Genomic DNA, 24,589 nt, shown 5'->3' with positions numbered 1-24,589 from the left:
CAGGCTGAACAGGCACCCGAAGCTTTTCCAACGTTTCTTAGTCGACGACATAGGAACTCCTGTGACTTTTTCTACGACATTTCGGCGACCGGGGCAGCCTGGGACACGATCTCAAACCTCGCAGGAGAGTGCTGAGTCTGGGTATTCGCGGTAAGAGCAGCTCGAGCATGCTCCGAAGCTTCCTGCAGCACATCTTCTGCGTCCCATGGGGGAGATATGCCGCGCTCGAGGGACGCCCGAATGCCTGTCTCGGCCTCCTGCTCAAGCTCAGCCGCTGTCTCGCTGGGCGGTCGTACTGCTGTCCTCCGCCCACCGCGCGTAGTCCGTTGTTCCGGTTCGCTTTGCGCACAGCTTGGCTTGTACTCTCGATCGGCTTGGCCTCTTGGATTCTCTTCGTGGGCAAGCCTAGCCACGACACCATTAAAGGCTTCATTGTTCCGTCTGGCGTCGTCTGTTGTGCAGCCTGTGACTTTGGTGCCCAGCAGTCGGCAGATTTCTGGCCATTCTGTTTCTGCAATGCCATGACTGAGTCTAGCGTGATATGATACTGCCTTGAGGAGCCCTTCGTCGCTCTTGTGATAGAAAACCCGTTTCTTGACGCATGCAGCCTTAGACCCACGGCACGAAAAGAACCAAAGATTCTGTCTGTCGCGTCGCGCTCTGACAATTCTATGTGTAGCTTGACCGCGAGGGCAGATCTCGGAAAAACGCACGACTCGCGCCGGGGGGCTTTGCAGGATTTCTGTCACGTTGTCGATGTTGCCGTCCGTTCGTATCGCGTCGATGGCTCCGTGCTCTGCGGGACTTGTGCTGTCCCTCGGACGCGTATACTCTGCGTCTTGCTGAGACGTCGTGGGTAGGCTGTCACCGTTCCCACTGTTGGATTGGATAGAGCGCAGGGACCTGCTAATAGAACGCTGGCAAGAGAGAATGATGCTATGCAGCTGTTGCATAGAAGCCGTCTCGTTTGCCGTCACATCTGCTAGTTGCTGGCGAATCTTTCGAAGTTCTGCGAAGTGAAGCTCGGCAGAGTCAAAAACGCCTTCCACTTTCGCTCCGGCTGCTTCGCCGACGTTTTTCACATCTGACCAGGCCTTCTCGAACCGTTGCTCCATATTGACCTTCTGGTTTTCCAGATCGTCAATTTGACGTCTGATGGTGTCGCACGCCGCATGCGTGCTGCACATGGCTTGAAAGTATGCAGTTCTCTGAGAGTGCTGCTCTGCCAGAGCGTCACGTACGCCCAACGAAGACATTGTGGAGCAGAAATGACTGTGGAAGACTCACGTCTCCCAGGAGACTGGGATGGGTGGATGACTCTAGAGGTCTGTCGTGAAGACAAAGTGCATGTGTGTAGGGATGTTGCTGGGAGGACTGTTCGAGCCATGGACCTGGGCAGTCAAAAGAAGAAAAAGAGAAAAAGAGCTCTTGGGGCCTGTCTGTGTATTTAAGTAAAAACCAAAGGCTGTGGGAAAAGGACGAACTGTGTAGGTCCCAAGCAAAAGAGGAACCAACGGGGGGAAGGGCAAGCGAGCAAGCCAAGTCCACCAGCAACGCGGGCGAGGGAACGAAACTAGGCCAGCATGCGTGGATAGATCAGGCCGATCATGCCGTAGAGCCATCAAATAGAGGTCGCAATGTTGAGAAGAGGGAATGGGCAATCGACAGCCAGACTATGCGCAGCGCGCGACCTCTGGGCACCTCGAGGCCTTGCGTTTGACCTACCACGGGTGCATCCGCCTGTCTGTCACAGGGTCAAGCGCCACCCTACCTGACACATGGTCGATGGAGTTCCCTCGCGTGAACAACAGAGACGAACGAGGAGGGCTCGAGAGCAGAGCAGCGGGCGAACATGAACACATCCGCAGCCTGGACGGTCCAGATCCATGTCGTTGGTCGCCTCCTGATCGAACAGCTGCGGCCTGAATGTTGCGCGCACTGGAGAGTTGCAAGCAGCTGCATCTCGCTGGTGGTGTAGGTCTGTTGGTCGTGCGATGAATGTTGCTTGCCAGTCTGCGTGATGTGGTCGATTGGGTGGTACACGCCGTCAATACGCGCCGTCAATGTCTATGTACAGTCCGTCCCCTCAATGTTGGTACGAGAGACTTAGCCCCGGTCGCGTAGCTGTTTAGCAGACCGACGGGGCCTAGCCTAGCTGAGCCGCTAGTACGGTACGATGTAAGTCTCCGCGCTAGCAACAGTCAATAGTAAATCTCCGATCTTGATTCGTTCTGAGGCCCTTGCTAGCGCACCCTCTGTATTTTGTTAACAATGTCACAGGGATTGGGTTGTAGGAGGGCCGCGTTAGGACTAGTCGCTCCTTATGTCAATTCGACCACACCCTCCGCGGAAGCGTTAGTGCTAGTCGCTCCTTATGTCGCCTCAGCCACACCCTCCGCGGAAGCGTTCCGGACGAATCAGAAGTCAAAATCGCACGAAATAAGGATCCACGCTATCACGCTTCGTTTTAGTAGCACACGCCCCCCTATTAAGCCTGAGTCACAGGAAGTGGGTACTCGAAGTAGAAGTGAGTTAGGAACCCCAACCCCCCTCTCTAACTAGCATTAGACCGCTACACGAAGGGAATTCTTCTAGAGAGATAAAGCAAGTTTCAGACCTCTCCTAGGTTTACACAGCCTTAACATTAGGATTCCGAGTCTACCCTTATCCACGCTGTAGTAGAGACGATAGGTGGTAGTAGTATCACCCGAAAAATCCAAGATAGCCGCGCTATCCGCTGGAGCTATAAATAGCACATTAGCGAGACGCCCCCCCCCCCCTCTAGCGGATCCTTGTCAATGGCCTCCTAACTTAGAGTCACGGCACGTCCCTTTTTCTACTTCTTGTGAGAGAACGGTAATTAATGCGACCCAAACGGTCTATTTCGTACGTACGTCATGATCCGACAGCTCCAAGAAATGCGCTAGAAAGAAGGAGTTCCCCACAGGAAAGTGGGAATTCCTTTGTCACAGAAATGCACTTCCCGAAATAACAGTGCTGTAGTTGAGCGGCACGGCCACCGGCACCCTCAGCCCCGACCCCCGAGTCAAGAGCACCACGGTGGTGAGTCGCTTATAGTGGAGATAACTCGGTCGGGCCGCTCAGAGCAATTTGGCTGTCTTGCTTTCCTTTTGGGTTGGACCTTCTTTTGGGTTGGACTGGGGTGGACTGCCAGGACTCCAGTCCTAGCGTTCACCCTAGCAGGTCACGGAAAGAGAGTGTTATTGCCCGCCAAAGGAGAAGTCAGTGCTTTTGATTAGACTCGCTCTGGTTGCAACTTGCAAGAGGCGACGTTGAGACTGGATTAATTAGCCCACTCTCCAACCACAACCATTTTCTACGCTGTTGTCGTCCGACAGAGCATGGCCACGCGGGTGCGCTGTCTGCATCCCCCGTACGTGTACCGTAGTACGGTAGGCTGGCGTACTAGCCTCCCATGGTCGGCAGCTCCCGTGCCTTACGCGACCCGCATGGCCAGGATCAGGTCCGCATCGACGACCGTCGACAGCCTAAGCGCCACCGTGAACATTCGACGTTGTGAGATCAGCGCTCGGCGCCATGCGCCCGCTCGCTGCTGATCCTCTCTAAGCGGACGGTGCGTAAGAGAATCTTGATAGTTGAGTAAAAGTGCAAGGGAAATCTGGCCAGCAGGATACAGACCATGAACAGATCGAACCGGGTGGTCAAGTAGACGGCCGCAATGGCCATGGCGGTGAGCACGGGCCTCATGGTCAAGACGTGCGCGATGATCGATGTCAAATCCGTGCCGTGCTCATGGTGGCCTTGATATGCTCCACCGAGCTGCTATCCCGTCTAGTTCTCAGCTTACACACCCGAGGATTGTATTTTAGATGACAAAAGACGCCATGTTCTCTCACGCTGCCGTCTTCCTAACCGTACTGCGCTACTTCAACTTTGCCAACTAGAAGAATCCCGACTGCTACCACAAATCCCTACTCGCCGCGGGCGCCCTGATGCCAATTCATTCTTTCGGTTGAAAGTATGTCACCATATGCTGGGAAGCGTCACTCAAAGCAAGCAGCAACCCTGTCGACTGGGCAGACAAGATTCGCCGTGCGCCAAAATACCAGACTAGGCGACACAGGTCGTTGTCCCGCCTTGCTAATCGGGACTACTACATCTCCCTGAGCACGTTCCCCCCGCTGAATTGTTCCTACCATAGTAATGAACTCCCAAACTCCGCAATTCTTAGCGGTCCACTTCGCCAACAGACTGACATGGAACAATCAAGACATTGACAAACAAAAACTGGCCACTGACTGTCTTCCTGTAGTTAGACTTAACTCTCAAGCGTGTATTCAATCAAGATGCTGTCATACTCATACGTGCTGCGAGGATCCCAGGGCTGCAGCTCGATCAGACCATCTTCCTCGTTCGCGAACAGCAGTCAGAAGATCAGGCATCTTGAGGCCTGCAATCAATCAATCTGTAGGTTGCCGCTCGCCAGAGTATTTGATCAAGCGAATCAAGCGGCACGACAGGGTGCCTAGATCCGCCTCTATGGGCTTTTCACCAATAAGAACACGCGCCGGCCGCCGCCCTCCGATCGCCCCGGAGTCCGGCGTCCGGAGCCCGGACCCAGGGTCCTAGGTACGTACCTACATTATGGACTCAAGCGGTAAGCCCATCACCTTCCTCATAACCACACTTAGCTACCAACCATTCATCACCATAAGCCTCATTTCATTCATATCGACCTTTCTTTATCTATCAATTAATCCATTCGGTCAAGGACGAACTTTATCAAATCCAATCCACACTTGTCAGTATCAGTCCAAACAGTCAGATTCTGTGCAAACTTCGCGTCAATCAGTCAGATAGATCCCCTAGATCGGGCCTGATTGATTGACCCGCAGCCCTGAACGACCATTGCCTTTCACGAATCGCTGCTCAAGGTTATGTATGTTGAAAGATTCCTCTTGCCTTACTCAGCATCAATGAGTGCACATCGTCTAGGTTCAAGCTGCATGTTTGTCAGCAAGCGCTACGTGGTAATCTTAAGTGCCCAGCAGCTCTAAGATCGCCCTCACAGCAATTATCACCTTGCATCATCCAAAGTATGTTTCAAATGCATTCCACCGGATCTCGGTGTGAAAGCGCACTAAAGTCTATTCACCTCCGCTTGCCTCAAGTGACATGCTTTTTTTTTTCAGCCCTGCGAGTGTCAGTCCAATCAAACCGCGTGGGGCGTCCGTTGGCTGGGTCACCGGGTTTATCGAAGGGCCTCGAACCGCGCAGTAAGACTTCCCGGACAACTGATTTCAGCTGGCTAAGCCTCTAACAGCCTTAGAGGCTTGCAAAACCTCCATATTAGATTGGGGTCTCTCGTCCTTTGCCGTTGATGGCGAGCCAGCTGAAAACATTCTCGCTATTGAGGTGGAGCCAAGCGCAACGCTTATTTCAAGTTATTTGCGCCTCCATACCTGACTTTGCCCAACGCCTCCAATGACAGGACATGCTACAAATATTTAGGTCAATGAGGCGTCCTAGGAGGTTAGGACTCGTCCGGGTGACCTTTGTCTTATTAGACACGGGAGACCCCCAGAAGCACGGCCAGTCTGCTTGGCTAGAATGTCTACAAATCCTTACGGGAAACCGACTTCACACGAGATACTGTTCGCACAGCAATCTGGTTACTCTCTAACGGAGCTTAATGAGTAACATGGACCAGTACTCTGCGCAGCAGTATCAGGCCACTTGGCCGACCACCCCTGAGCTGTATAGTGATGCGGCCGATCGCCCGAAGACAGCACCGGTTAACGTCGCCCAGCTGTTCCAAGACGAGGGAGTCAGGAGAGCTTCTGTCACGAGAAAGAGCGGACTCCGCAAAGCAGACTATCGGCCTGCTTCGCTGAGATGGTGGTACCTCAGTAGCTTGATTGCCGTACTTGTCGCACTCATTGGAGTTGTCGTCTACGCCAACCTTGCGCTCCAAGGATCGGATACTACAGCAAAGATCCAAACGCGAACAGTGAAGCACCACGAGACATGGTCCGACAATCGGGATGGCCTGCAGGGCCTGGACCAGCGGCAGAACAAGGCGACGCAAGTAAACGCAATTGAGCCTCGGGCAACGGGTTCGACGCAGGACGAACCTGCCGGGGAGGAAGACGACGAGATTGTCTCTGGTGGTCCATCAAACGAAGCGGACGAGGGCACTCTGACAACAGCATTTGTTGAAGTGCCTATCAATTTCACTTCGACTGGACCGCCCATCACCGAGACATTCACCACAACCACCGTCAGCGTTATTACCAGCGACGTTGTCACCACCACGGTCCAGACCATCCCTGGATCCGCAGTCACATTGCAGCCTACAGCGCATGAATCATATGGGTCATCGTCACCTAGCGAAACAGCCCACAAGGTGTATTTTGATGACGATACAACCAGGACGTTGACTATAACTACTCAGATCGAAGCATCAGTCACCACCGACGTTGTGGTAACGACCACGAAACCCGGCGAGGAGTATATCAAGCTGGGCAAGACAACAATCTTCTCGACATTCACGGTCGACCGAAATGGGCTCAAGATGCAGAACTCTGTGACCAAGATCCTCACGAGCGAGATTGGGGGCACAGTTGTGACGTCCTTGGAGACACTCCCGCCAATTTTGCAGGTCACCGTCGGTCCTGATGGAGCGCCTACCACCTCGACGATATTTCCCGCTCCCATCACGCACACATCATCCGTCCCAGGCACCAAGACAGTCCTCACCGTTACCTCCACGCCGACGGGAGGCTCTGATCCGCTCATCATTGTCGAGAGTAGGGAATATAATCTCGGACCTGCCGAAGTGTTCATGGGAAAATTCCTCCCGCCTCTCGTGGCTGTCATTGTCGCCCTTGCCGTGCGGGCCGTCGACATGACCGCCAAGTTGTACCAGCCGTTTGCCACCCTGTCCCACCCTCGGGGCGCGTCCGGAAAAGACTCGCTAACGTTGCATTTCGAAGGCTGGAAAGGCTTTTGGCGGCCGTTTGGCATGGTGTCAAAGGGCCACCCAGTCCCTCTCTTGTCCACACTCGCCGTCTGGCTGTCTACCGCCTTGGCACCAGTGGCGTGTGAGGCTATCGGCTTGAAGCTCCACGGATCGTGCAAATCGAAATATGCAGTCGGCTGTGCACTTGGTCTCGGCGTGTCGCCCCTTGAGTCGTACGTTCTTCTTGGTCTGATGGCCACTGTTGTGGGGCTGCTCCTGGCTCTGTTTCTCATCGTCTCTCGATCGTGGAAGACGGGTGTCTTTGCGGACCCCTGGTGTCTTGCTGGTGCGGCAAGTCTGTGCCGGAATCCAGATATACGATCGCTAGTAGCCTTAGACTACAAGGCCATCAAGGCGGCCACGTCCGAGATGCACTTTGGTCTCGGCTGGTTTCGCAACGGACCTCGCGAGGAGTACGGCATTGTCATCTGCGATGACCAAGAGCGCAGTCTGCGTGGGTCAAGGCCTGATGAATGCGATGCCATGATGGTAGAAACGAGTTATTCCGAGAGCGCTAGGTATCCTCCAACCGGTGGAAACCCTTACAGTCAGATCCAGACGCACAAGAGAGCGCCTTCAACGTTCGCGGCGCTCACCATCTGGTGGCGCCTTTTGTTTCTGATCTACCTTGTAGCTCTCACGTCTTTTATCATGTACTATCATCTTGGATTTGCCCTCTCCGACAAGCTCGAACAATTCTTGGAAGAAGAGAGGTTTGGTGTGCGGTTTGCATCTTCAACCCTTGGTGTCATTGTGATCCTTTGCTGGGAATGCATATTCGACAGTGAGTCCTTTTCTTCCAGGAAGGGAAGACTGGGGAAAGGGGAATACTGACAAATTCTGGTGTAGGTGTCGCGATTCTCGCACCATATCGTCGCATGGCAAATAAACCTCAAGGCGCGACACGATCCGTCCTGGCAAAGAGACCGACATATGCCGTCACAGGCATTTTCGCCGGCTTAAGGCATCGCGACCCTCTACTTTTCGGCGTTTCTACCATGGCTGTCCTATCCGACTTTCTGCCCATGCTCTTCGCCAACGTCCCATACGACCTCACGCTGACCCAGGGTGTGCACGTGGTATGCGCACGCACCAGCGCTGGTGTCTTGGTTCTCATGGCGGCCGTCCTCATCGCAAGTATGTTCGCCAGTTGGCCGACGTTCCCTGTGGATCCGCGCAGCATTGCGGGCGAAATGTGGTACGTTGCCGAGTCGAGATGGACAGAGAAGATGGAGGGCACGGCCGTGATGACGGAGCGGGAGAGGAAGGTAGCGCTGCGGGATATGGGAGGTCGCTGGTGCTATGGTGTCATTCAAACGAGCTTGGGAGATCGGGAAGCCGTGGAGATGGATGACACGTACGGCGTGATTGCCTACTCGGAGATGGAGAGGCGTCCGACTCCTCTACTCTACTAAGTACACAGTACAGTTCGCTTGAAGCCCTCTTGAACAGATTCTCTATCACACTAGTGAGGGCAAGCAGTCAAGTGTCTACATGTAGTTCACATGCCCAGTGCAGCCCAATACACAGCAACGCCACAGACCACGGCCGAGAACGACGCTACAGACCCGCGGGCACCACTGTCACTGTCACTGTCACTGTCACCGTCGTCATCTTCGTCACCGTCGTCTCCGTATCCGTCATCCGTGACCTCGAATCCCATGTTCTCGCTGGCGAGCCACGTGTCCCTGGAGCAGGTCTCGTCGGTGTCAATGCAGCCCCATAGCAGCTCGCCATCCTCCGAGTCGTCGGGGACGCTGCAGCAAGTGCTGCCGGAGCCGCAGTACCATTCCGTCACGGCGTAGGGGTATCTATCGCGCTCTATTGGACGGGAAGGGTTAGCACAAGGGCTCATAGGATCAGTCGCTGCTGTGCAGAGTGAGCAGAGGGCACGTACTCTCGGTAAAGCATATCTCGCGACCCTGCGCCAACACTGCAGGAGGCATAGAAATGAGCGCGAGTATCGACAGGCCCGAAATGGTGGAGAGCTCCATGTCTGCTTTTTTCATACAGTAATCCGGACTGCTGGTACTAAGGCACCCTATGGACGGCTCGAAGGTGCAAGGCTTGAGACGTCAATGGTGGAGCACTGGATCGTGTTGAACCCTGGAGTCCAGACTCGAGACTCCAGACACTGCTCATGAGTCCTTCGTCGGCAAGGAGCCATTGTTTTATACAGCCATACGACCTCTGTGCCTCGTACGGGCTCACCTGAAGCGGGCCCAGTCTTAACCTGATCTAGATCAAGCCTCGATCGAATTCTGCTGCAACGGGATGTGCGACCGCGTTGACTGATTGGACGCCTGGTCTTGTCTTGCATTATAGCCCCTTCCTAGCTCACTCAAGCGGGCGAGTATAAACCCAATCGTTGAAGCCTTGGCTGCCACATCTGGTTCCACAGTGGCGTACGCTAGGCAGGGCACCGGCGGTCACGTGCCTACCCACTGGGCATGGACTCTGGATTCGATACTTGAAGATTCCAGCTGCACCCTCTCTTTCGAAATACGTCTTGCTCGTAGGACCTGCCTCCAGAGTACCCCTGTCATATGCATCTTAATCCCAGGCGGCGGAAAGCTGCCTACCAGATGAACTGCGCTGGAGGCTGAGCTAGCCGTCCGCATCGGTTGCAACTTGCGGTGCTCTGACTAGGCTCAACTTAGATCCAGTGCAGATTTTCCAAGTCTTAGCCTATGGACGGGGCATATTAGCCCTGCGAGTCGCACCTGCGAGACAACCCCACGCCATTCAGCAGTCAGCTGAGGACCGGCTGCATGCAGCATGGTGCATGGTGCATACCACGCGGGCTGGCAACGCTAAATCGGGCTGTTCTCCGCACTGGAATGCACTAATGCCCCAATTCCCTCCCGGTATACGTAGTGGGATAGAGAAGGTTTGCGTTGATTGTAAGATGCAATTGATCCTGGAAAATACTCCATTGGATACGTACGAATGCTTCTTTGCCAAAGCACATAGGCTTGTAAGAGGCCTGTGTGGTATCTTTTTCTGCTTCCAGGCAGCAGTCCCTGCCGCCAACAGGCATCATTATCACAACCCTTCCTTCCTAGCAGAGTCTTTAGGCAACAGTCCTAAATCGACTCTTATATCAGGCAATTTCCAGGATGCTCCTCTCGTTTCCTTCAATCGAGTATTGACAGCCACTGCGATCAGCGATCACAATGTCCAGCCCACACATTGACATCCCGGACCCGTCCTTCCTCACCTCACCACCCCCTTTCCCCCTCAGCATCACACCCATCGACTGGGCCTCAACACAAATACCCGAGTATACCGACCGCGCCGCATTCACCATCGCGAACGTCCTCACCCCGGCAGAATGCGCCCAGCTCACCGCCCTCGCCGAGTCCAGCGCCGGGGTCGAGCAAGGCCCCTGGCCACCCGCCCTGGTCAGAGGCCCCGGCGGCGAGGTCCACCGACCCGGCTACCGGAACAGCGGGAGGATCATCTGGCGCAACCAGACGATCGCGGACCGCATCTGGGCGCGGTGCGCCTCGGCAGACGGGCTGCAGGAGCGGCTCGCTGTCGTGCCACAGGACTACGGAAGGGTGAGGCGCGGGGAGTGGCGGTTCCGGAGGGTGAACGACCGGATGAGCTTCCTGCGCTACACCGCGGGCCAGTATTTCCAGCGTGCGTACAAAATTTGCCACATGAAGAGCTCCCCTCGCTTGTTCTCTCTTAGCTGATCAGAAGTGACGCAGCCCACACGGATGGTCCGTACTGCTACGAGACGGACGAGTCGCGGTTCCAGACGTTCTACACCTTGCAGCTCTACCTCGGCGACTCGGCCGCAGGAGGAGGGGGATTGGTCGGGGGGGAGACGAGTTTCCTGTCGCTGGACAGGAAGCGGAGGGTGGACGTCGAGCCGAGGGCCGGTAGCGTGTTAATCTTCCAGCATGAGAACCTCCTGCACGAGGGCGCGGAGGTGAAGGAGGGGGTTAAGTTTGCGATGAGGACGGATGTACTGTATGAGTGGGTTGCGGATGAGAAGCCAAAGAATGCAAAGAGGACAAGGAAGTTCTGATCTATAATGTGGTGTATTTTAATACTGTCGGTCTGAAGCTGTATGTATTCGAGTCCCATTCTACGGATAGCCACCCCCTTTTAGTAGCAAAGGGACAGTACTCATCCTTCCACTACCTTGGCGCTGGACCTCCGCTCGATGTCCATCGGGCTTCGTCTAGGCCAAGCCTTGTGGCGTATTCAGTTGGACCCAGCTGTACTCAGCCTGGCTGGACAGGCTCATGCCTCGATCGGAAGAATGCCGGGTGTAGAGGACTGAAGAAATAGAAGTATAGGTTGTGATATGCGAGTTTACCGTGTGGCTCTCGGGTATAATCTGCAAGATGGTTCATTGCGAACCGAGGTACTCGCCAGAAGATTAGAATTTATCGCCGAGTAAGTATATTTATTCTAGACAACTGAACTTAATAGCTGAAGGTTTTGGTAAGTGGACCCCCCCCCCCCCCCGGCGTCCCAGAAAGGTGTTCAAGATGGATTGACTGTGGACAACAGACTCGTTTCACTCCGAGCTTGCAGGGCGCAGCTTGTGTTTTGCCCTTACGAGCAAATGCCGCGGGTTCAGCAGTCAGAATGTCTGCGACATTCGACAACTCGGGTCGGATTGCATAAGTTATGATAAAGGCAAGTCTCTTGCCTGGAATGCATCGTCCACGAATCCGGGTTGGGGGAAGGCCCTCTGCGAACTGATTCGGCGAGTTGTAAACGCCCGAAAGCCTGTCCAGGTCGAAGAGTTCAGCGTGCTTGGAGAGATCCTAGAGTTCGACAGGGACAACCTTAATGACGCGCAAAAGACCTATTTGACTGAGGGCCTGCCGCTGACCACACTCTACATCCACTGTGCGCCATGCGTTTGTCTCGGTCATAAGTCACTTGCCATTGCTGGAGAGCTGGATTCCGGTTTCATCAATATTCGCATTCGACCGGACGACCGCCTTCTGGCCAGTTGCTGCATCAACATTCACAGAGCCCTTGGGTTGAGAAGCGCTCCTGAAGAAGTAATGGAGTGGAAGGCATAAGCAGCGCACGATACCAGACACATTGCTCGCTTCGTTCCTCGACACGGTTTGGCTTCCACCTCGGCTCGACCACCTCGATCATGAGACGCCGGACTCGTATCACGAAACGTTCCAGTCCGCAGCCGAAACACAAATACTGGTGCTGGGCGACGCGAAATACCTCGGGCCCTTTGTACAGGAAGCGCCAGGACGGATACCCGTGGCGATGGACATTTGGTGCTGGCCAGCGTTTCTTCAACTTTTATCCTTTCCGTTGCCACGAGGAACAAGGACATTCTTTGGCCATTTCATCGAGTCGCACTTCTTGGCTTTCTCACAACCACCGGCCACGGACAAGCGACGCCGCGGCAGCCATGACAAGGAGGAATGAGGTTGGTGAGGCTCGAAGCCCTACAGGAGTAGGAGGCGCCTCGAGTGGGCACACTTCTAGCGGGAATAGCGGCACGGGCCGGCTGTGGGTCAAAGTAGACTATGAAGTTTGTCGTTTGGCAAGTGCGGGGTCGCATGCTTGCCAACGCGGAGAAGAAAAGAAATAGCATCCTCCTAGATTAGTCCTTCCTTATTCTGCGACACCGTGCTACGCAAATTCAGTCATCGCAATGTCCGCCTCCTCATCTCAGTCGCACGCTTCTTCCCATGCGACGGAGAATGATGAGAATATGGTGGATATTCGTTCTCAGTCTTCCGCATCTTCTCTATCCGAAGCTACCTATAATCCATTGGAGGATTTGGAAGGCATGTCGTACTCGCAGGAGGACACTGTCCGTGCGTTCGGAGACTACTATGCATTTCTCGCTAAGATGTACGTGGGCGAGTCTCTCATCCTCAATCCACCCTCTGGTGGCTGGCCTTCTATCACCAAGGAAAGGTACCGTAACATGAGGAAGACCGACACGGTTATTGAGCTTCTACGCCATCTTCCGTACCTTAGCGAATATAGCGGTGACTTCTTGGCAACTCAAACCGTGCCGTACAGCACGTTCTGGAACTTTGATCGTGGTTGCGCCGGTTCAAAGTCAAACGATGAACCAGAGTCCACGAAGCTCTACACAGAGGGCCCGGAGTTCAGTGACGCCATACCTGCGCATGTTATTGGCTTCTGCTCTAGCGAGAACGATCCCCTGATATTTTTGCTAGACACTCAGTTCGGAGTTATCTACTGGCTCGAAGCGCCTGGCTATGTTAAGCTTCGTAACGGGTGAACTCGTCCTTTATTGCGCCTGTGTCGAACGAACCCTACGAGTGGGCCCCTGAACATAAAGCGGACTGGCGGCACTCACCATGCTAGTCTGTCGCCGATTTCTTCGCATTACTCAAGCCGCTGTATCTCTAACTTAAAAGCGTCCCCTTTAAGCCACAGCAGGTCGTCGATGTCTGGACTTCGCCATCTAGTTGATATATATCTCTCGTCCCCCTGGCTTAAGATATTTACAGACAGCATGGCTGGCCAGATATGGACAACTTCCGCAGAGACGAATGTCAAGCGGCGATCAAGGCTTTCCTGGCTGCGCAGGAGGAGGCTGAGGATGTACGAAAATGACGCGTAGGATTTGGCGCCTGAAAGTCAGTCATGATGACACAGAACGAGGTACATGCTCGTAGTCCAGGCATCCAGTAGCCTCATTTCCACCTTATCCACTCATATCTACAAATCGAGTAGCACGCTTCCCTCTACAATCCAGCTGTCCGAGTTCAAAGCGCTCAAATACTAATTCTCCTGACCGCCACTGTCATCTCAAATACGTTTATACTCAGGAAATCAAGAGTATGCCCAAAATCCGCTTGCGCCCGTTTGGTCAAGGGAAAACCTGCGAAAACAGTCCCGGGCTTAGAAATCGAAAGGATACATTAAATACTTCCAGTCTATTCATCAATCGTCCAATCCAGAACTCTCTGCCAGCCACTGCCATAAAGCGGGATCAACAGCCCGATTATGATCTCCTGGCCCTAGGAGGTCTCGGGTCCATTGGTTAGCGAGTACGTTAAGTCCGTGACAATAAATAAGAAAAAATCAACGATCGAAGCAACTTCATATGCTTTATTCTCCTTTTGTGGCGCGCTATTTTCCCTCAAAGAAGCCAGGAGTTACCACATTCCGTCGTATTCTTCCTAAAACCCAGACAGGGTCCGTCGTTGGCAGCATAACTTGAAATCCACTGCTTGGAGCGTCCCTCTGGAGTCACGCGGTAGTGAAAGATAGTGCGAAAGAAGCCTAGTTTCCTTGGACAATAGATATCGTCCGAAGAACAGTTTTTTTTATCTTATTCAGGCGTATACGGTACAAGACTTTTATTTAGCGGCTTTGCTTGTTTAGCCCGAATAGCGGCACGGGCCGGCTGTGGGTCAAAGACTAAGTGCATGTAGACTACGGTAATTATCCTAGCTTATAGTATACGTTCCATGTTTGTATGTACTTCTTCTGCATAGCACTTATTCTAGATCTCGTTTACACCCCCTTTTTTTTTTTGTATTCTTACCTATCGGCTGAAGGAGTGTCGTATTCCTTGTGCTCGTCGAAGTTAGCTACGGCCGCTCCTCCGAATGTGAGCCGCAGGCGCGCAGGCGCCAGCCCCACTCGCGACCGCTCAGCCTCCCCCGTGACCAATGTGCAACCTACCAACCTACCTACCAGGTATGCATTGCTTTGGACTCAGCTTGCTCTCCACCTCGTGGAGTCTCTCCATTCCAACTCAGCTCCAACACTGCGAGGTCAAAGATGGATTCTATCATTGTGATATCGTCCGATGACGAGGCGCCTGATGAGGTTCCGGCGCCGACGTCCACGGTTACGCTTAACCCAACGAGGCGCGATTCGGACGTCCGGTCTCCTTCACCGACCCCCAAGCGGCGTAAAGTTCACGACGAATCCTTCAATGACGAGCCCGAAGAAGAAAAGTACCCCTCAATAAAGCGACGCAATGCGCTGAAGCATGAAGATTACACCATTGCGTGGATATGTGCGCTGGCCATCGAAATGGCAGCAGCGCGCGCCGTGCTCGACGAAATCCACGAGACGCTTCCAAAGGACAGGAACGATAGCAACAGCTATGTTTTGGGCGGTATAAGGCAACACAACGTCGTTATCGCTTGTCTACCAATTGGCCAGGACGGACTCGTTAAGGCAGCAGACGTCGCAGCAAATTTACACCGAACATTCAAGTGCATTGACATTGCTCTTATGGTTGGCATAGGTGGAGGAGCCCCAAGGATAGCTGATCTACGCCTGGGAGATGTCGTCGTTGGCACGAGGATCATGCAGAGCGATTTAGGAAAATATGTCCACGACGAATTTCAACGAAAGGCGTATCCCAGGCCGCCGCCGTCCAAGCTTGGTACGCTCGTAACAAGCTTGCGGTCCAAGCTTGAGCTAGAGGCTAGTCGTTTGCCGACTATGATGCTCGAGAAGTTTGGCAAATACCCAGAGTTTTGTCGTCCGAAGTTGGAAGACCGTCTTTTCCGGGAGACACACCGACACAGCTCTGGCAGGTCTACTTGCGACAAGTGCGACTTCTCGCAGCAGGTCCCGCGGAGCAAGCGAATATCCAAGGACCCGAAGGTGCACTATGGAGCGATAGCATCTGCCAGTCACTTGATGAAGGACGCTATCAAGCGAGACCGAATCGCGCAGGAGTTGAATGTCATGTGTTTCGAAATGGAGGCAGCAGGGATTGTAGACACACTCCCTTGTCTCGTGATCCGAGGCATCTCCGATTACGCCGACTCCCACAAGAATGACGATTGGCAGAGATATGCAGCCGCCACTGCGGCTTCCTATGCTCGAGAGTTGCTGGAAGAGTACCGCTGCCGCGTGCCCATGGCGAGTAGGTGTGACGTCCCCACAAGAAACACCCAAGTATCGATAAGGCAGCGCTTCCTCGAACAGCTGGCATTCGATGATATGAAGGTCCGTGAGAAGACGATTGAGGAAGCACAAGCTGATACGTGCCGGTGGATTACGGAGCACCCCAGCTACAAAGCATGGCTCGATATGATGCAGCTTCCAGAACATCGCGGGTTTTTGTGGATTCGCGGCAAGCCGGGTGCTGGGAAGTCGACCATCATGAAGTTTGCCTTTTCGAATTTCAAGCCTCCGGGTGGGAGACGCGGTATCTCCCTCTCATTCTTCTTCAATGCGCGAGGCACATACCTTCAAAAGTCCGTGGTGGGCATGTACCGCTCCTTGCTTTACCGTCTTCTTCAACGGAGCATGGATCTGCCCATGAATCTGGAACAGGTGCACGACACCGGTCCCCAGCAGACAGAACGTCTCGCGCTGGTGACTCTGAAGGATATCTTTCGCACAGCCGTACTTTCGCTCGGCAAACGCTCGCTCACCTGCTTCATCGATGCCTTGGATGAAAGCGACGAACAGCAAATCATCGAAATGGTCCAGTATTTTGAGGACCTTGCCGATATCAGCTTCCAACAAGGGATCAATTTCCGAGTGTGCTTCTCCAGCAGGCATTATCCCTATATAGAGATTCGTAGAGGAGAGCGACTTACCTTGGAGAGCCTTCCCCAGCATGAGCTGGACTTGACAAGATACGTCAGTAATCGACTTCGAATCAACGACCCGAGACTTAAAGAGACAATGCAACTAAAGATACTCGAAAAAGCTGATGGGGTCTTCCTGTGGGTCAAACTCGTCGTGGATATTCTCAATAGGGAGAATAGCCGCGGCGGGATGGCCCTTCAGAGACGATTGGCAGAGATACCGCGAGATCTGAGTGATCTTTTTAAGAGCATCTTGGAAAAGGACCAAAGTAACAGGTCAGATCGGGACAATCTGGAGCTCCTCCTTTGCCTGATTTGGATCCTTTTTGCGAAAAGACCTCTGTCCCCTCAAGAATTTGATCACGCTCTTTGGTCTGGCCTTTATCAGAAAGGATTTATCGACGAAGTTGTACCAGACACGCCCGTCCGTTACCGGAACGGCAGCATTGAGAGGCTTATCATCAGTTCCTCCAAAGGTCTCGCAGAACTCACAAGAAGTGAATCTCCCACGGTCCAATTCATGCACGAGTCAGTCCGTGACTTTCTTCTCAAGGATAAAGGTCTATCCCTATTGTGGCCAGACCTTGGATATGACTCGTTCGATCGCGACAGCCTGTGCCAGGAAAGACTCAGAAGCTGCTGTCAGGCATACCTGCAGCACCATCGAGTACAGGCGATCATCAACGAGGCAAGCACAAAAGACGACAGACCAAATGCCATGGAAGAGGAGTTTCCATTCCTAGAATATGTCAGTCAGCAGGCCCTTCACCATGCCAACGCAGCGGCGCTAGTGGTTCCCCAGGATAACTTCATTACCCAATTTTTCGATTTGCAAGGGGTGAAGGTAATGAATCTGTTCCAAAGATACAAAACAAGGCAGTATAAACTGCACGCACCTGCTCTCTATGTCTTGGCGGATCAAGGCTTGGATACACTCGTTCGCTCGCGAATGAAAACAGAGACACCGGTGGGCGTTTATGAGGAGCGATTCCAGCACCCTTTCTTCGCCGCCCTGGCTAATGGCCATAAAGATACGGTAGCTGCCCTTCTAGGCTTGAATTCGACCGATTTTGAGGGCAGCGATATCACCAGAGGGTTCACATGCAGAAAGGACTTGAAGAATTTCAAAGGTCGCACACCCTTGTCATGGGCTGTCCAAACTGGGAGGTGCGACATGGTGAAGGCCTTACTACAGAATGGAGCAGACCCTAACGAAACCGACGGACAGGGGTTTATTCCGTTCCTTAGAGCTTTAAATCGCGGCCTTGAACACATCCTGTGGCTCCTCGTCGACAAGGGGGCGGAAGTAAGGTCTTTTGGCACAGAGGCACTGAACTTTGCCTCAATGAAGGGACACAAAGACTTGGCGCGGCTTCTTATCAAAAGGGGGGCGGCTCTTGAAGCCCCTTGGGGCCTTCTTCGAAGGGGGCCGGTCGTTTCGGCACCTTGGCGTAATTCACCTCTATTAACACCTTTCCATATTGCATCTATACATGGGCACGACGCCATAGTCCGGCTTTTTATTGACGAGGGCGGGAACGTTAATGTTAAGGACATGGAGGGAGCGACGCCGCTAATGCTTGCTGCACGGGAGGGTCATGGAGCCTTGGTATGGCTTCTTGTTGATCGCGGAGCAGACGTGCACGCTCAGGACAATTGGGGACGAACGGCATTGGTGTATGCTTCAAGGGCTGGACGAGAAGCCGTGGTGCGGTTCCTCATAGATAGGGGAGCACATGTCAACGCCCGGAACAGAGATGAATCAACGGCACTCATGGTGGCCTCCCTAGGTGGGCACGAAGCTACAGCGCGGCTTCTGATCGAGAGTGGAGCGGATGTCAATTTGAAGGACAGCTGTGGATCGACGGCGCTGTCCAAGGCCTTGGAGTCCAGGCACGGAGCCGTGGCGAGGCTACTTGTTACGAAAGGAGCGAACAATAGCGCCTTAGACACAAGTATCCACATGAAGCGCTAGTAAACGCTGCACTATCACCTAGAAGAATGCACTTGCAGTCTGCTTAATATGCTGAATCGGGACATTGAGAGAAAAATGCAGCACAGTGCCTGCTATCTGTCGAACGCAGCACTGAGCTCGCTGGCTCACTTAACGTGCTTGCTACCAAGCATACATGCAGGCAGACATTCGTTACTGATTTGGAGAAGAGCTGGGTTTCGGTTAAGACGTTCTGCGACTGAGCTGCACAAGCCGTCCTCTGACCGCGGAGGTGATCACAGTTCCTGTGAACTTGCAGGCTCCTGGAGAGTGGAATTATACGAGTCGAGGGATAGGCTGTGTATTCTGTCTTTTAACGTGATATCTTTGCCATTTTTACTGTCTTGGAGATTGACAACACACTGAGATGCCACTGCAGACCAGTTTGGATAAACTCGATCCCCAGACAAGCAATTCATGTCCAACGAAAGAAGTAGCAGCGACGCGGCTATATCTACTCTTGGATAGTTTTGGCCACTACACGATCTGACTCGCAACACGCCTTGTTGGAGACATGGTTTTGCAACGTTACGTGCGAAATGGGGATTATCCGTGTTGCATTTAGCTATCAATTATTTCCCGGATCGTGCAGGTTGAAACAGCCTGTCGACTTCTCAACGTCAGACTTGGTGGTTCTATCCACGGGACTGGGCTGTAACGTCGAAGCAGTAAGGACAGACATGGCACACTACGAGGTAACGTTACTGTTGTGCCTTCCAGCCAAGCCCTTGGCCAGAAGAAATGAATGCTCTCTTGCCGAATTGGGTCGTTGTGGATAGGTCTGGGGAACACGATGCACCTCCCCGGATTTGGATGATTTGCATGAACGCACGAGAAGGCATTGGTCAAGTTTGCGGCAAAGAAAAATCGGCAGTGAACAAGGCGGAGATACTTATATTAGACAACGAGCGCAAGTACCGACGTCTGCCTGCAAACATGTGCGTTTCAACAATTTAGAGGCATGCATGTCACTGACGCATGGAGAGAACCGTACTTCCACCTAAGAGGCTGGAGATTGGGAAGGCTTATGATTCCGAGGAGAAGAAGCAGCCAATAGTCGGAGCCAGGCAATCAGGGGCGTATACGGGTCAGGAACACAGCGTCCTACACCACGTTGACGTTGACTGGAAACAACAAGAGAAAAAGAAAGTTGAGAAATATTCTAGGGAAAGGAACGTGTGACAATGTTCAACATTATCTGACAGGAGAGCAGGAGGTCAGATGCATCTATTGGAATACCATGATAGGAGCCTGACGCTCGAGACACGAGACGACGGTGCTTTTCCCTTGGCATAATAGATAAACGAAGATTATTGCCAATGATACTAAGCTACATGGAGTTCAAAGTGGCAGATCTAACGTAACGTCTCGTCTACATGTGGTCCAGGAAGGGGTAAATCTACCCTTAGCGATGGGACGTTTCTGTCTTATGCCTCATCCTCCTCTCGCGAAATGATAGCGAAGCTCTCTAGACTATTCTGTATGGGAGTTCGAGTGATCGACGTGTTGCCAGTGGTCATGCCGAGGAAGCTATGGTAGCATCAAGACGAGACCTGTGTTCAAGCTTACACTGTGACATCATGGGAGGTTGTAACTAGGTTCTGCAGCGAGATTCGAGTATAAAATAAGCCGCCTCGCAATAAGCCGCCTCGAAGAATCCTTAGTTGCAACAGTATCAAAAACAGGCTCGTCTGACCCAGGGTCTCCCCAAACAGATTCAACAACGGTCCCTGTGTGCCCTATACAAGCTTCCGCACGGAGCTTTACCATAGTCTTCCTGCTTTTTGGGTCGATTCAGCCCGCTGGAACAATGAAGACGCTGGCCATCGTCGCATCCATGCTAGGCCTGGCCTCTGCCCACATGGAAATGAGCAATCCTCCTCCGTTCCGCTCCCGGTACAACCCCCATACGACCAACATTGACTATGATCTTGTCAATCCTCTGGCTGCTGATGGTTCCAACTATCCCTGCAAGGGCTACCACACTTCTTTCAACACACCTCAGGGTGCCTCCGTCGCCACTTGGCAGCCGGGCTCCCAGCAGACCCTTTCCATCGTCGGCAGTGCTACCCACAACGGTGGCTCATGCCAGGCCTCGCTCTCCTACGACGGCGGCGCCTCCTGGAAGGTGATCAAGAGCTGGATCGGCAACTGCCCGCTCAAGAAAGACTGGCCCTTCACCGTCCCCAGTGATACCCCCAGCGGAGAGGCCCTGTTCGCCTGGAGCTGGCACAACAATATCGGCAATCGCGAAATGTACATGAATTGCGCGCACGTCACCATTGGTGGTAACAACGGTGGCTCACTAAGCGGACGTCCGGATATCTTCGTGGCCAATGTCGGGAGCAAGGTGAACAACTGCAGGACGGTCGAGGGCTCCGATGTCCTCTATCCTAACCCTGGCCCTGATGTCGAGAACACCAGCAGCAGGACTGCGCCTCCAACCTGCGGGGGCAAGATGGCCCGAGGTCTCCGTGTTTAAGTGCTTGCAGGGCTGGATGGTTTGCAGGTGTTTGGTGAGGTCCAGGTTGAAGGCTTTTTTCGTATCGCACATGGTTTGACGGGATTCTGCGCTATCGAGAACATATCAGGATATTCATAGCTTCTGAACATGCCAAGTGATATGATCTATACCGCCTGCAAGACCCTCAACACGTATTGCGGAATGTACATGTACGAGGCCACATCGCTCACACTATCTGTGACGAGGCATAGTGACTGTGAACTCAACCTTGATCTGGAAGCAAGCAGCACCGCTTTCATAAGAATGACCCGGCTCCTATGACTATATGGCCCTGGACCTAGGGGGCAAACGAATGGAGCTCTTGAATGGGGCGCATCCATCTGTCTAATGCGAAGCCGGCACACAATGGCCACAGCATGTAGCCGGTAAGGCGTTGGTTTAACGTGTGCACGCGTGCGAGCGGTTAATTGATCAATGGTCCATTGGCTCCGTTGTCGCCCGGTGAATGACGACGTGCATGGGCCTCGATACCGGGCCGCCTTATTATAGGTGGTGGTGGCTGTGCAGCTGAAGCTGAAGACGAGGCTGATTCGCTGCTATACCTCTGTATATAATCAAGGCATCGGTGCTGGGAATTTGTGTCTGTTGTTTTGCTTTGATGTCCATACCACCAGTGTTCAAATCAGGCGCGACTGCGACGAGGTCATGGAACCTGTCGGTCTTACCATCGGCGTCGTAGGCCTGGCGGGTCTGTTTTCTTCTTGCCTTGAGTGCTTCGAGCTTATCCAGCGCGGTCGATATTTCGGCGCCGACTACCTTCTTCTCGAAGCAAAGTACTGCAATCAGCGCCTGCGACTGTGGACGTGGGGGCGCGCATGTGGTCTCGTTGAAGGCGATGATCCCGGAGATCATGGGTGCCCGACCTGGAGTCACGAAGTGGTTTCAGCCGTGGAAGAGACATTGGGCCACATTGCCAGCTTGTTCCAAAATCACAGCAAGCTCTCTCAACGGTACGGATTAAGGGCCGTGGACGCCACTCCCACGGGCAAGGCTCTGTCACCGAGCGCGCTCATCAGGGTTCTCGTGCCAAGGCTGAGGGGAACAAACCTGGCCAGATTGACGCAACCCCAGCCCACGTCAGAGGCGGACAAATCGCCGGGGTTTCCTGCAACAGCTCGATGGGCAATTGAGGGTAAGACCAAGTTCAGCGACCTTGTTCAACATCTCAAAGACTTCATCGACGACCTTGAATCCCTGACCGCACGATCAGATATGGATCTGCGCAAGCGCCAAAGGAGATACATCCAGGATGAGGTTGAATCTATTATCGAGCCTGCAGACCTTGAGATGATCGAAAGAGCCAGGATGGCAGGAAGGGATGCTGTTGCCGATGCCGCCAGTACCCGACTCTATCGGATCCAGGAGAACGCGCAGTCCGAGTCTGCACGAGGACAGATTCACGAAGAGGAATGGGTGGATATTCAACAGCCCACTCTGAATACGTCCGAAGATGCTATGGCGAAGTATCATCAGAACTTTCACAGGGTCACTTGCGATTTGTGCCCTACCCGAGTGTTCCTGGACGAGCCCAGTTATGCGCTAAGCAGTAAACATGACGATCAGTGGATGGTTCTCGGGGACAATGGCTCTTTGCAGGTACCGAAATCTCTTTATCTTACTGGGAAACAGCCGATCAACAAACTCGAGTCGTTTCTGGATACCGGCTCTCAACTTTGGTGGATTGAAATCAGAGAATATGCCTGCTCACACGACCTCCACCATCTCCGGCGTATGTCGGCTCAGAAGACGGTGATCAGGCTCCTGTCACCAGCCCTGGCCAAGAGGCTGAATGAAAGGTTTTCTTGGACTTTCGATGATGCATTGATTACTTTCACATCCGGAACGGAGATTTCCCCTCCTCATGCGTGGTACTATCATCACCGTACACGTTACGAAGCTGCGGGTCCTCTTTCGTTTTCATCCACAACCACGATGGGGCAAAAAGGCCCCCTCGAGGAAGATGAGGCAGTGGAACGCGACTTTCTGAATCACATTGAGAGCTCCATGACCGACGCATACGATCAACTTGATGATGCGCTGCGAGAGAAAATATCCATCAAGTGGGAGCATCTGCCACTCATCTTCGTAAGGCAATACCCACACTTTAAACTTTATTTGAGCTGACGCCGGATTTTCTGACGGACTTTGATCTAGACACCTGATTGTGTCTTGGTAGAGCGATGTCCAGATGACGACGACTATCGTGCTTTCAAACAAGTTGACATGCCTCGCCTTGTCTGGAATGCAGATGGTAGCCAGCATCTTGAGATCACGGGCAAAAGGCCTTGTGACAACCACTCTTCCGGGGAGACATGCGTACTGCATATTCCACGCCCTGCCGCTATCACCGAAGAGACACAAAAAATTCGCTTTGGCGACTTGTCGATACTGCCTCTGAACTTACAGAACCATTGCAACCTCGGTTATCTATCTAACCGTGGTCGGAAGCTTCAGCGCCTTCTCCGCAGCCAAGTAGTGGAGTATCAAGAGGATGAGCTTGGTGATATGGTTCGAACACTTTAATCTTTTCCAGTTCTGCGCCGCTGCTAATGCATATGCGTAGCGCAAAGGGGTGTATTTTTTAGACCCCCAAATGTACAAAAGCGACAGTCAAGCCGGTCACAGGGCATCAACTGTCAAGTCGCGCAAGGAGACTCTCGTGTTAGATGGCAGCCCTTATTTCAATGATGATGGCGAGAAGGACTACTATGACGAAGAGGACTACTATGACGAAGAGGACTACTATGACGAAGAGGACTACTATGACGAAGAGGACTACTATGACGACGACTATTTTGAGTATGACAGCGACGAAGGATACCACCAAGAACATCCAGAAGACAATGCATGCTGGCCACATGTGACACATGGCTATCACCTCACTGAGCACGTTTGGAAAAGGTTGCTAGTCCGCAACATGAAAGACCTGGTACCATATCCGCAGGCCGTATGCGATCGAGTGCTCGGCGATGTCCCGCGCACACAACTCACGGACTTGCTCAACCGCCTTCAGGGTGCCCTTGGAGAGGAAAAGAGCTCGGGTGGTCTACTGCGGGACAAGATCATCGTTGCTTTTTGTTCGCCGGGGAGGGCAGACGCTGCCCGCATCATCTCCAGGATGGTGGGAAGACCGCTTTACCACTTTGGGCTACTGAGCTACAACAAGCAGGATCTGAGGTCTGCACTTCAGAGGCTGAAGAAACTTGCTACACGGTGGAGTTGTATCGTTCATTTTCAGGAAATTGGCCCATGTTGCAGTATTCGCCGTCACCGGACATGGCTTGGGTTCATTCATCTTTCGTCGACTTTCTCGACTCGTTTGAGGGACCGATCATTCTATCCTTCGATGATGACACAAATAGCAAGGTCAATCCGGACATGGAAAATCGGATCCATCAATGTTATCATTTTAAAACGACAATATTAAAGGCCCGGATGCAGATGGCGGAAGAGAGCTCGGAATCTGAAGACAAAGAAGACGAGTGTGATCCTCCCGTTATACACGATGGATGGTGATGATT

At 53.1% G+C, this 24,589-nt stretch overlaps 8 protein-coding genes across 8 annotated transcripts; 6 read left to right on the top strand and 2 right to left on the bottom strand.

The window, feature by feature from the left end:
- Positions 1–71: 71 nt before the first annotated feature.
- On the bottom strand, positions 72–1,187 carry J7T54_001520 (uncharacterized protein; the record flags this gene model as incomplete). Its single annotated transcript, XM_051510103.1, has 1 exon — positions 72–1,187. One exon carries the CDS (start codon positions 1,185–1,187, stop codon positions 72–74), a length of 1,116 nt encoding a protein of 371 aa, XP_051358956.1.
- A 4,487-nt stretch (positions 1,188–5,674) lies between these two features.
- J7T54_001519 (uncharacterized protein) lies at positions 5,675–8,418 on the top strand (the record flags this gene model as incomplete). Its single annotated transcript, XM_051510102.1, has 2 exons — positions 5,675–7,787; positions 7,853–8,418. 2 exons carry the CDS (start codon positions 5,675–5,677, stop codon positions 8,416–8,418), a joined length of 2,679 nt encoding a protein of 892 aa, XP_051358955.1.
- Positions 8,419–8,504: 86 nt separating this feature from the next.
- J7T54_001518 (uncharacterized protein) lies at positions 8,505–8,997 on the bottom strand (the record flags this gene model as incomplete). The annotated part of the gene is made up of 2 exons (XM_051510100.1): positions 8,505–8,824; positions 8,901–8,997. The coding sequence occupies 2 exons, from the start codon at positions 8,995–8,997 to the stop codon at positions 8,505–8,507; spliced, it is 417 nt and encodes a 138-aa protein (XP_051358954.1).
- Positions 8,998–10,179: 1,182 nt separating this feature from the next.
- Positions 10,180–11,042, top strand: J7T54_001517 (uncharacterized protein; the record flags this gene model as incomplete). Its single annotated transcript, XM_051510099.1, has 2 exons — positions 10,180–10,648; positions 10,720–11,042. 2 exons carry the CDS (start codon positions 10,180–10,182, stop codon positions 11,040–11,042), a joined length of 792 nt encoding a protein of 263 aa, XP_051358953.1.
- A 1,614-nt stretch (positions 11,043–12,656) lies between these two features.
- On the top strand, positions 12,657–13,259 carry J7T54_001516 (uncharacterized protein; the record flags this gene model as incomplete). The annotated part of the gene is made up of 1 exon (XM_051510098.1): positions 12,657–13,259. One exon carries the CDS (start codon positions 12,657–12,659, stop codon positions 13,257–13,259), a length of 603 nt encoding a protein of 200 aa, XP_051358952.1.
- A 1,514-nt stretch (positions 13,260–14,773) lies between these two features.
- On the top strand, positions 14,774–16,865 carry J7T54_001515 (uncharacterized protein; the record flags this gene model as incomplete). The annotated part of the gene is made up of 2 exons (XM_051510097.1): positions 14,774–16,501; positions 16,833–16,865. 2 exons carry the CDS (start codon positions 14,774–14,776, stop codon positions 16,863–16,865), a joined length of 1,761 nt encoding a protein of 586 aa, XP_051358951.1.
- Positions 16,866–20,354: 3,489 nt separating this feature from the next.
- J7T54_001514 (uncharacterized protein) lies at positions 20,355–21,026 on the top strand (the record flags this gene model as incomplete). The annotated part of the gene is made up of 1 exon (XM_051510096.1): positions 20,355–21,026. One exon carries the CDS (start codon positions 20,355–20,357, stop codon positions 21,024–21,026), a length of 672 nt encoding a protein of 223 aa, XP_051358950.1.
- A 387-nt stretch (positions 21,027–21,413) lies between these two features.
- Positions 21,414–24,244, top strand: J7T54_001513 (uncharacterized protein; the record flags this gene model as incomplete). The annotated part of the gene is made up of 5 exons (XM_051510095.1): positions 21,414–21,433; positions 21,695–22,614; positions 23,014–23,153; positions 23,632–23,867; positions 24,238–24,244. 5 exons carry the CDS (start codon positions 21,414–21,416, stop codon positions 24,242–24,244), a joined length of 1,323 nt encoding a protein of 440 aa, XP_051358949.1.
- Between the last annotated feature and the right edge of the window lie 345 nt (positions 24,245–24,589).

Source organism: Emericellopsis cladophorae (genome assembly GCF_022114955.1).
Source record: "Emericellopsis cladophorae strain MUM 19.33 chromosome Unknown NODE_82_length_77520_cov_115_195279, whole genome shotgun sequence".
Lineage (NCBI taxonomy): Eukaryota > Fungi > Ascomycota > Sordariomycetes > Hypocreales > Bionectriaceae > Emericellopsis > Emericellopsis cladophorae.
The sequence above is the reverse complement of the archived record's forward strand: the minus strand, read 5'-3'. Positions and strand labels throughout refer to the sequence as shown.